The sequence below is a fragment of the Daktulosphaira vitifoliae genome, unplaced genomic scaffold (genome assembly GCF_025091365.1).
Source record: "Daktulosphaira vitifoliae isolate Bord-2020 unplaced genomic scaffold, ASM2509136v1 Scaffold_1, whole genome shotgun sequence".
Lineage (NCBI taxonomy): Eukaryota > Metazoa > Arthropoda > Insecta > Hemiptera > Phylloxeridae > Daktulosphaira > Daktulosphaira vitifoliae.
The window spans coordinates 62430427-62443081 of NW_026099572.1; the positions used below are offsets into that span (position 1 = coordinate 62430427).

General features: G+C 26.5%; 1 protein-coding gene across 5 annotated transcripts; it reads right to left on the reverse strand.

The window, feature by feature from the left end:
- Positions 1 to 1549: 1549 nt before the first annotated feature.
- Positions 1550 to 11323, reverse strand: LOC126905471 (uncharacterized). Of its 5 annotated transcripts, XM_050685203.1 has the most exons (15): positions 10897 to 11021; positions 10710 to 10834; positions 8893 to 9165; positions 8747 to 8823; positions 7946 to 8000; positions 7519 to 7796; positions 6418 to 6622; positions 6035 to 6079; positions 5451 to 5627; positions 4102 to 4253; positions 3839 to 4044; positions 3717 to 3767; positions 3575 to 3637; positions 2556 to 2732; positions 1550 to 2209 (listed from the first exon to the last, which is right to left on the reverse strand). In XM_050685203.1, the coding sequence occupies exons 3-15, from the start codon at positions 9081 to 9083 to the stop codon at positions 2015 to 2017; spliced, it is 1872 nt and encodes a 623-aa protein (XP_050541160.1). In that variant the 5' UTR covers positions 9084 to 9165; positions 10710 to 10834; positions 10897 to 11021; the 3' UTR covers positions 1550 to 2014. The 5 variants fall into 5 exon arrangements, with proteins under 5 accessions (XP_050541160.1, XP_050541178.1, XP_050541153.1 ...); XM_050685221.1 differs by lacking the exons at positions 10710 to 10834; positions 10897 to 11021 and adding an exon at positions 11100 to 11323; XM_050685196.1 differs by lacking the exon at positions 10710 to 10834 and having other exon boundaries at positions 10897 to 11036.
- Between the last annotated feature and the right edge of the window lie 1332 nt (positions 11324 to 12655).

Here is a 12655-nt window from a genome sequence, read left to right on the forward strand (position 1 = left end):
AAAAATATAAGCGTGTTAAAATAGTGTTAGTAACGATACTACTAATAATATACAATATATTCAATCAAATAGCTGTCATCCTCCTTCCAACTATACCGTTAGTATTCTCTTCCCTTTCTCCCTACTTCATCACATAAACATAAAAAAATAATAATAATAAGTCTCTTTACTAACTTCCAATTTTTCAACCTCTTAACCAGTTTACCTTTTCCCTAATGGTATTTTTTTTAAATTATATGGCCTCAGTTAACTTTTCACATCATAATATGTGCTGGATTCCCTCTTTTATTAAACAACTTTCCCATTCTCTTATTCAAAATCCTAACTCATTATCTTTCTTAGAATCGCTCCGCTCTATTATTGAATCTTCTTTATTCAATTTCAAACCTTACGACTCTGACATTGACGATGTCCAGAAATAATTCTAATAGCTCTATTCCTTCTTTTAACGTTCTCCAGTGGAATACTAGGAGTATCAATCCTACGGTCTTGCTAATATTTTATTTATTCATAAATGCTCTTTTGTCCTTATATCTGAAACGTGGATAATACCCAACTTACAATTTTCCCTTCCTAATTTCAATATATTACAAGCCGACAGACACGGTGGTTACAGTGGTGTTGCCATTGCAGCTTATCAGTCTATACAAATTACTCAGATTACCATCAGTGTTAATCTTATATTCTCTTCACGTAATAATTCTATTAATTATTATATAAACTCTACCACAATTATTTCTCACTGGTCCTTATATATTTCCCCTTCCTCCAACTATCATCAATTCTATTTTCAGTCTAATTTTCTTAACTCCATTTGAAGGGGGTGAAATTAATGGGCTCCATTGACAGTTATTATCGCAGTAATATAATTTTTACTCTTTTGGTCTAAGAATGATTATTAACAATGGCTCTCCGAACTCCTGCGAACCGTCCTCTTTATGAAGACACAGCCGTTGACATATTGATCACGTCTCTTTCTCTATCTTGTTCTGTACTTGACAGTACTTTCAGTAGAAACTACTTCCCTATTATTATCTCCTATACAACACCCCTATTTAATCACATAGTTAACCCTACTCCCGTCATTTCATCACATAAGTTCAACTTCATCAAAGTTGACGGGCTAATACTCTACCTACATCGCTGCTTATCTTTCCAAATTTTGTCTTTCTTCTTCTTCCTTATCTGATTATGATTCCTTTGTTTAGTTCTACGAATCATCTTACAAATGTTAATAATTACGCTGCCCAGCAAAAATAAAATTGTCAGTTACAGGAGTAAACCATATTTTACTATATCGAATAAAATGTTAAAAAACTTTGATTTTTTGTCAAAAATTACATAAATACAATGTTTTAAACTTCCTGAATTTTTATTTAAATTTTATAAAAATCATACAGAAGTATATTTTATGTTACTTTATTCGTGTGAGAATTTGGTATGAATTAAAAAAAAAAAGACAAATTAGAATGTAATTACTACCATGTGAACATATTGAAATATTGTTATTTTTCTACAGAATGGATGAAATAATTTATAATACAATAAATAATTATTTATAATATAAGTTTTAATCAGTTAAATTTATGATTGTCTTTAATATGTTAAAATTATAATAATAAAATTTAACAATATATAAATATGCATATAAATAAATCAAAATAGTGAAGGTACATATAAGGCATCAATGACCATTCAATAGTTACGATAATGTGATAATTAATTTAGTACATCAGATAACATCTATATTTTATTGGAAGATATAAATATCTTCTAATAAAATCAATTAAAGAAATTATAAATCAAAAATAATAAATGATAAATTAAAAATTTTTCTAAGTCAATCACCATACCTAAAAATCTTTAAAATTATGTCACAGAATAAATGTTAATTTATTTTATGTACAATTATGAATTTCATAATTATATGATAAAAAAATATTAACGACCATTATATTGTCCAATAAGTACTGTTACAGTAATGAATTAGTTAATTTTTGATATTTATATTATTCTAATTTTTATTTAATAAATGAGCTTTCATTAAAGCTAGGTCATTTGCGTTCTGTTCAACAAGTTGCTCAAGACCTTGAACCCTTTGAAGTATAAGTTCACACATATCATGGCAAGCTATTGGGTTTTGAGCTCTGGCAGTCAATTCTACTAATTGATTATTAAGATGAGTTTGATGATGAAGCAGGGCATTCATCTAAATTGTTAACAAACGTAATTATAAAAAAACATTAAAAATAGTAGTAATCTATTATTATTTTTTGAATTCTCTATAGTTGAAGATTGATAACTTTAACCAGATAAGTTATTTAATTGCTGATTTATACTTTCACCCAGCAAATAGGGTCTGGTTATTGATACTCAAACCATATTAATATTTCAATAATATCTGATAAAACATAATTAAAAAATTATTTCTTGATAAAATTCTTATTGTTTCATTTTACATAATGAATTTTATTTTTGTTGAACAATACTATAAAACTTCTTAACAATAAATAGATTGATAACAAAGGTGTTCTTCAAAAAATCAAAATTATTACTTGGTGCACAATGATTGCCAGTTTATCCGCATCAGAATTTGTATCTAATAAATCTGCAATATCTTGAACGACTACACCTAAACAGTTTTTCAACTCATAGTGCACTTCATCATCAGTAAGTTGGTTTATATAAACACGAAGAGCTAATCTGAGAATTTTACATTGTAATGCACATCTCTATAAAAATAAACAATATTATTCTAATTTATTTTTTTTAGGAGAAAATTGATTATTAAATATTATTTATCTTGTGAATAAAATATAAAATAAATCAATATTATTATTAATATATTGAAAACTAAAATTGTCTATTAAAAAAATAATAAGTAAAATACAGGCTAATCAATGTACATCCACTCAATTATATGATAAATAAATAAAATATTGATAAAAATGTTTAGATTTATAGTTACATATACTTTTTGATCTATTAGCTACTAATTATTTTTTTTTTAGTATCACCCACATAATTTAAAGGTTTGACAACTTTATTTTTATATCTGAAAAAGTACATATTTAAGTAAATTATAGAATGTAAAATGATTTAATTAAAAAATTATAACTTTCGAAAATATACTTCAAAAAATTATAACTATTTTTAAATGTAGACTAACAAGAGAATGAGACGTGTGTGTATGACTATTTTTTATCATTCCTATGCTGCCTTTCTCCACCTGCAGATACAAAAATATTTTGATAACTCACAAAATTCTGTTTTAAAAGTTGTTATCGATCTTCTGTCATTACCTTAATTAATTTTCTATTTTATAAGCTAGTTAAATATGTATTTTTCCAGCTAAAAAATAAAGTAAGCAACTCTAAAAGTTATCAAGAATGAAAAGTAATTACTAACTGATATTCAATAATTTTATGTTACTTCAAAAAAAAAATATATACTTTGAATAGTTTATCGTAAATGGATTACTCTGTATATGTGAATAATATTTATTGAAAATAGAAGGAAATAATGATAGCTCTAAAATAGAATAGCTTCATATATTTTTTTTCACAAATTTTACCTGTTCAATTGAAAGATTCATAAATTGATCTTCTGGCATAATATTAAATGGACAACCAAGTACCTGTAGTATTAAATTAATAAGTTATTGTTTTTTTAATAATAAAATATTATAAATAACACTGATGATAATATAGTCTCACATTTAATTTAGATCTTAGATTAAGCAAATCTCCATACAGCTGCTTCAAATTCTAAAGATAAAAACGTACTAGTGTCAAAAATAAATTTTAGAATATATTTGAAATAAAGAATTATAATTTACTTCAAATGTTACTAAAGAAATTGCTTTGTTATTTTGTCCGTCAATTCTTTCATTTGATTCAAACTTTTGTGAACTCAATGTATCAGCAATTTCAGATGCTGCACCGGAGTCAACTTCTGAATTTGCTTTACTGACATCTTGACAAGGTTCAACAACAGACAACAAGTCTTCTAAATCTCTCTCTGGGCTGTATTCTTTATTTAGCACTAAAAGAAGATTAATTATATTTATTTGATTATTATATAAATAAAATAAAACATTACTGTTCATTGAAGATTGGATAACTGAGTTAATTGAAGTTATTGACCCTACTTTGAACAACACAGGAGTTTCATTATCTAATTTATCAGAACATTGGTTAATAACTGGACAAGATAGTTCCATAACATCTTTTTTTTTGGATATAACTGAATAGCTAAAATTTGAAAATTTATTATAAATCTATTAGAGAAAATGTGTTAATAGATAAGTTATTACAATAATATTATATACATAGGTGTTAGTAAGGAAAAGTGTTTGTATTTATTTTTGTTGGAGTATGGTACAATAAAATACTTTCTCTTAAATAAGAAAATTTAAAATTAGTTAAAATTATTTTTTAGCTTCGATGCAAAGCTGAGAAGGTATTAATTTTACTATAATGTGTTATTTTTATTAACGCAAGTGATGTCCGGCCATGGCTGCTTTAACGAATACCTTCACGGTATTCGGAGGGCAGCCACGCCAACGTGCAACCATTGCCGGGAGAGGCGTGGGCCCAGGAACGGGACTCTCTGGAGTCCCGTTTGGGTCTACGCTTCGAGTCGGGTCCTTGGTGGACCTGATGTTGGGAAGCTCGTCCAGGCGTTCGCCGAATCCACCTTGAAAAAGGAGGAAGCTAAACGCCTGAGACAAAAGCAGCCGCGCCGCCCGGTACAGGAGGACCTAAGGCGCTGGTTTAGGCCGGCGTCTTAGGTATTCGTTTTTATGTGTTTTTGTTTCGTGAGTTATTTGTACCTCCTTCGCAAGGTCCTGAACCCACCTCCACGTGGTGCAACCCGGGCAACGGATCCCACTGTGGAATCCGGCTAACGGGGGAGGCCACACCACGTTGTGAATCAGCTCTTGATTAAATTCGGGCTGATTCACAACGTAGTGTTGTGTGAGTTTTAAAGACGGCGTGGGCTGCCTTGAAGTAATACCTTTAAGTAATAACGGTGACACTCAACATACTCTAGGAAACCTACTCCGATGTTATTTATAGAAAACGTCACCCAACACTATATTACGGCCGCTAGATAACGGACCGATCGGTTTTAACCGATTAACGGTTTCTAGGAAACCATAGCTTAACGGTAGTTCCAGGGCAATCCACAACTAAGCCGATCGGAGTTAAAAAAAAAAAAAAAAAAAAAAGATATCATATATGCTGGACCCAATTATGCCACGACCCCACTGTGCCGGGTTTTTTTCAGAGTAAATTTATTGTCATACGAAAAACTTATTTTATAACTAAGGTTCGGGACATTATGTATTTACAAAATTTGTTTAAACTATTACATCCTGAACCCTATTTATAACTAAATCAAATAAAACTAAGATGTTACTTTGAAGATTGACCCATAACACTTACTTTTCACAATCATTTACTACATTTGATGGTCTTGATTCAATCAGAGCACCCTCTCGTGTAAAAACAAATGATTGTTGACCAATGATCAATCTTCTAGACATTTCAGGGGATTTGTCCCCTCCTTGATTATCTAGCCATTTTCTATTATCAGGTGAAAGAACACTACCAGGAGTACACCTATTATTATAAAATAAACTCAAAATAATATAGTAAAAATGAGTTTAATTTTTATGCAAAAATGATTTGAATTATAAAAGTTATGTAATAACACATTAGTTAGTGACAACAATCTTATAAAGTGTTAACAACACTCACCTATGTTATTTTATTTCTATATGATCATAATTTTATTAATAAATTAAATTAATTAAATGTTAATGAGTCATTTTTAATAAAATGCATATTTAAGTCCCAAATTATTTTTATAACACTTAAAAATCCCAAAATATTTGGAATTTTATTAGTTTAAGTATTATTTATTTTCAGGAACCTAATAATTTTTCTACTACCTTAAAAATAAGATAAAACATTAGTATTAACTTAACAATATTTTCTGTTTTTATTTCGGAGAACACACTACTTACTCACAATCAATAATTTTTTCCAATCCATTTCGAATTAATTTCACCCTTAAAAATTGATTCTTGTAAATTAAATTTTTTATAACTTTATAATACAATAACATGTACAAAATGTCAAATTAAATTTAAAATATAAGTAAACATCAATTTCACAAATCTAAACTTGACAAAATAATTAGGTCGACCTTATTAAAATATTCTTTTGAGAAATAAGCGATGAAAACTTTTTATTAAATTATTAAATTTATCTCAGTTTATTAAAAAATGAGTGCAGTAATTTATTATCAATGCAATAATAAAATAACAATTTTATAATCTAAATTTAATGATTCTAAAACCTCAACTAATTAAAATAGTTGAATTATTGCTAAAATAAAAATACATACCTAATTTTTGTCAGAATATTCTTAGCCGTTTTGCTGAACCTATTTGGAATTGGTTTTTCATTATTGTTTACCATCTGTAATGGCTGAGTCACTGGTGAAACTATTACATTAGGAGTGATTTTTGGTAAATTTACACCTCGTTCATGATCTTTAAGTTTCTCCATTATTTTTGCTACTATCATAGAAGGATTTGCATGAGACGGACCTAAAGTTAAATATATTTATATTGTTTGTTTATACTTTAACTGGATTATTTAAAATTTTATGTTGTATTAGATATTAAATTAAAATACAATATAAATATTACAATATTATAATGGTTCATTTTGTATTATAAATATTCAACATTTTAAAACATGCGAAAAACTTATAAAAAAATTATTTAAGTATGTATTATAATTAAAACTATAAGTAATAAAAAAGGAAAATATTTTCAATTAGTAATATAGAAAAAAAATTTTTAATTGATTTTATCAGCACTAAAATATTGTACAATAATCATTCACACATCACTACATAATTACTTGTATTACTTTTAGCAACTAAAACCAACAAATAAATAAATAAAAACCAATGCAAGAATAAAAAAATATAACTTAGGAAAATATTTTAATTAATAATAATTGCATATTATTATTTCATTATTCTCATGAGATTTTTCTAGGAAATTATTTTACATTTAATACTCAATATTCTATCTATAATATACTGCCAAATTATACATATTTGGTGATCATATGGCTTTTATTAAGAAAATATGTGTCAAATTATATGTAAATTTAGTTTATTTAATTTAATAAAAATTAATTAAAAAATTCATTAAAACACAACAATACTATCATGCAAAGAAATCAAAATCATAATAGCAAAATTACCTAACACTACACTTCCAAGCATATCAATTTTAATTTAATAGTTCATTAAACTTACATAAAAATGGTAAAATATTTGCCTATTGAGTCACTTGAAGATTTCTATGTATGAACCTGGTTAAAACACCTTTTATGATGAATTATTATGCACAATTATAGCATTTTTATCAATTTCATTATTTTTAAAATACCCAATTAAATGCAACAGAAGTAAATAAATATATCTTACCTGTCAAACCGCGGTAACCCCATAACCCTGATTCATACATATAAATCAATTCTTGTTGATGTTTTAAATAATCTTCAACAGAAACACCTTTTAATTGAGATGGTTGGAGAAATCTTTTTGGAACACGACCATTTTCACCATAATTAAATGAATCAATTCCCCCACCAAAACCAAGACCAAGCAAAATCTCTTCTGGGTCAGGTTTACGAGCATTTAATATTTTAGAATCAAAACTTGAAGTTTGGCTACCTGCTTCTGATGGAGCATGAACTACATCACTACATAATTAAATATTTTATTATACATCCAGCATAAAGTCTAATTTTAAATTAGAATTAGTTAAATACTGTACAACACTTTAATCATTAAGTTAAATTTAATCTAATAACTAAAAAAACTTTACTAAAAATAATATTAGGAAATTTACTTTTCAGTTGTAATGGTAACATTTGGTATTGGTAAAATTCTAGACAAATGACCAGCTATAAACAAATAAAATGTGAATATTAACTAATAATATAAATTAAAATAAAGATGATGCCACAGTCTTTTCATTTTTTCAACATATACCAGCCATTAAATAATTTAAACAAGTTGTATTTTACTAATTTTAGATAACAAATTATTATATTTTCAATACTTTAAAATTACTTATGTAAATATAAAATGAATGTTTATTTATTTATTTAATTTTTTTGGTTTGATATTCACTATAATTTGTTATTATCATATTTATTTGTAAAGCTTATTATTAATTTTACACAATATTAATACATTTTCAACAAATATAATTTTTTAAAACGGTTAAAAAATTGACTTCTTTTGATTTTATAATATTATGTGTCTTTAAAATATTTTAAAAAAAGCACAAACATGTAAAAGGAGTTTGGAATAAAGCATATTTTAAAACAAAACTAATAGGCAGTAGCCGGTTATGAATCTTGAACTCTGGTGTAATTACATTACTAGTGTAAAGTACAAATTTCAGAAGTAAGGACTATGATTATTAATAGAGTTTTAAGAATTACAAACAAATAATGTGACTTTACTTATTGATATTTTTTTATGAAAATTATGATAATAAATCTTTGATTAAATTAAATTAAGAAAAAATAGCTGACTTCAAAAATTTAAAAAAAATAGATTTACATTTCTAAAAAAAATTATCCAAAAAATAGGCTCTTTCAATTTTAAATAGAAAAAATTCATCTAAACGAAATTTAATTACCTTCTGCACCCAATGTAAGATTATCTATTTCAACAACAGTATGAGGTGTATATAATTCAATGTGATCATATTCATCCCTAAATTATAATTATATCTCTAAATTAATTTAAAGAAACTTTAATAATAATAGCAATAGGAAATAATACTTTGCTGGAACAGTAGGTATTGAATCTACCCATTCTTGCACTGTTACAGGACTTTTATTTCTAGAAGTAGAATATGGTTGTTGTAATTGAGTATTATTATTGCCCTGTTCATTTTCTTTAATGTCTGAATTAAAATTGGATTCTAAATTTTCTACTACTACTTTTGGTATATCTTCTATGTAAGTAGCCATTTTAATGAGGTGTTCTTCGTAACACAAATTACATTAATATAATCTATGTTCATATCTCTCTGCACCAATTGACTAAATTTATCTGTAAATTTAAAAAGTAACAAATAGTGGTATTCCAAATTTCGGATTTTAGAATATATATATATATATATATATATATATATATAAATTAATTGGCTAGAGTATTATAAAAGATAAAACAACTACTAGTATAGCTACCTTCAAATTACTTTTGAAAGTAAATCAATAACATTAATTTAAAATGATAGAATATGTAGATAATAATATATAGGAACAAAAATTATTAGAACTAAAAATTTTAAAACTTCTAAGTGAAAAAAAATGTTAAATGTAAAAAATTTAAGGTGAATAGAAAAATTATAGTAAAATTGTATCCAAATAGTTAAAATGAACAGAAATTCTAAAAACTAAATAAATTGAACACAAATTTAATACTTAAGTTTTTAAATTATAAATTTAAAAACATACATTAAAATACAGCCATACAAAATTTCCATAACAATTACTTATTACATAAAAAAATCATAACTAATATATCACATTTTAAAACTAGTTCACAGATTAGGTTGATAGTTGGAATTAATTCCATAGGTGGAATGTACACCTATGTTCTAAGTAAATGAATCGAGTCTAATGGTTATGAATTAGTAGTTATCAGACAAAAATATAATAACCTAAGATGTGCACACTTAACGCCCTTTTTTTAATAATAAACATAAAATCATTTACCATCATAAAATCATAAACCACTTAAATTAAATATAAATAAATAATAAGTTATTAAAACTCAACAATTATTTAAACAAATTTTTAATATTTTAATAAATAATATAAAATTAAAAATTGAAATAAGAATATAATCTAAAAAATAACTACAAAAATATTGTAGCTAATTAAAATTTCAGTATATCTGTATTTAATAAAAATCTACATTTTATTTAATTTAAGGTTTTTTTTTTAATCAAAATTAAGACATAATTTCATTACAAACCTAATCATACATGTGATCTAAGATATTAATTGATTAGAAATATTAAAAGCACTTATGTATTGCTAAAAAATAAAAATTATACATGTATGTTAATTTAAGTTGCTAGCTATATTAAACAATTTTACTTTAGATTGTAAAGATACTAATATACAAAATAAAATAAAATAAAAACAAAAATCACACAAGTTAAATAATTAAACAAATGTGATGTAACATTATAAAAAACAGATAATAATTGAAGTGACAACAAACTTATATAAAATGATTTAGATAATGTAGATAATTTCTTTAATGTAATAATCTAAAAACAGTAGAATTAACTTATTTAAATTTTTCTTACAAAATTAAACATTCATTTAAGATGATTCATTATGATTATAAATTAAATATTTTTATAAATAAGATTAAACCATTACAATTATTTAATTTATGTTAAGAATAATTTAGGAAAATTACTCAAAATAAAATTATTTATGGTATCAGATTTCTTTTATTTTTATTAGAATAAAAAAATAAAATAATTATTTATTAGCCTACTATTTTATGTTTAAAAAACAACTCATATTTCTCTAAGCTTAAATTCCTTTGAAATATAATTGCTAAAGTTTTCTCACCTTGATTAACCTTGTAGCAATTATAAAATGGTAGTTATATAAAGAATTATTTGTAACTGTTTTCGTTTAACTTATGTATTTAATTATGTATAACATAATACTTGAATAATATTATGAAATATGACCTGAAGGCATAACAATACTAATTTCTTTATCACTTATAGTAATTTTTTATTTTAAAACTTACATTTAAAGGTATTGCATTACTTAAAATTCATTACATTAATCTAGTCATTTTCGCAAATATATTAGGGGCAGTTCACGAATTTTTTCGATAAAAATTTATAGCAGTTACATTTTATTTATCCCTTATCATTATTGTGATAATACTAAACTAATGATATCTAATTTATAGAACAAATTAAATAGATAAGAAATATACCACTGTACCTGTAAATAAATACATTAAACTATTTTATGGAAAATTTATCAATTATCGATGTTGTAAAAAAAATAAATGACGTAGTGAATCAGTGTCAGATTTTTATTATTTTTCAGCTTCGAAAACCTTTAAGTCCATTGTTGTATTGCACACTTTTTACACTAGCGTTAAATTTACATGCCTGCTTTAATAAACGGGTAGATTGAAATTTAAACGGAAATTATTTATATCAATATAAGATATATCAAAATTTACATGGTTATGATATTTATTTCCATTGTCTAATACAAAAAATGGACTGGCCATAACAAAGTAAGCTAGAACGCAAGTTTGGTTTTTAACAAAACCCCAGTTACGTTTTTTAGTTTTGATATTATTAAAAGTCAATAGAGGGGGAATATTCAGCCAGCAAAGAGCTCTAGCGACGAACATGTTTCTAAAATATATTTTAAAATTGAAGTGAGAAAATTGGAAAAATTTCTAAAAATGTTATCATCGGTTACCAGACGCTTAGGTCAGCATATTTCAAACATCAATGAGGTCACCCTACAGTAATGGTTATTGTCGTATGAATCTTATCATCGGATGCCAGACGCTTAGGTCAGCATAATTCCAAAGATGTTACAATAATTTAATGGTCACTGTTGTATCCATTTTATGAGAAAAATGGCAACGTTGTCTTTTTTCACGCCTACGTATTTTGTTATTTTACTATATAACCGGTTAAACGCTCTGTATCCTGTCACATTCGTGTTCAATTAACGTTAACGCATAGTTGATTATTTGAAAACTATAAATTTATTATTTTAATATTTTCACGCGCAAATAAAAAATCATGAACCAGCAAACGTCTTCAACAGGTATGTACAATTATTAACATTTCTCTTTAATTTTATCATCCTTACTATTTTTATTTATCTTTTTCCAATAAATAAATTATTTATTTATTTTTGATTAAAGCTACTTCCGCAACATCTGTTTCATCACGTCAGGCGGCTAAGCGTAGTAGGGCCAACAACAGCGCGGTTAGGTCGAAAAGGTTACGTATGCAATTGACGGATACCCGTGATTTCACCGAGATCGATTCCGCATTGGAGCGGGGGGCCGTTTGGTTTTACCGGAAGAACGTGGAAAATTTCGCGAGTTATCGAGATTTTCTACGCACCGTTAAACCTGAGCTGGTGGCCAGACTCGCTGAAATCGTAGGTAACCGTCCGATCAAGTATAATCTCAAATTGGAGGCCTCATACCATATACCGCGATCAGAAGCACCACCTGAAGACCGTGCCTTCAAGACACGGGCTAGGGCATTGCTATCCGATACGGATATCGTGTGTGCGGTCGATGAAGATTTTGAGGTTATGCTTGCCGAGGAAGACGCGTACTCGGTTAGGGGTAGCGGTTTCACGCTAACGCATATCGACGGCCTTATGCTCAGCGTATACAAGTATACGCCCCTCGCCGGCTCATCATATATTCCTGTCCCACCAGAGATTAACCAAAGAAAAGCAATCATCAACCCACAGAATATCGATCAGTCTTGTTTCAAGTGGTCCATTTTGGC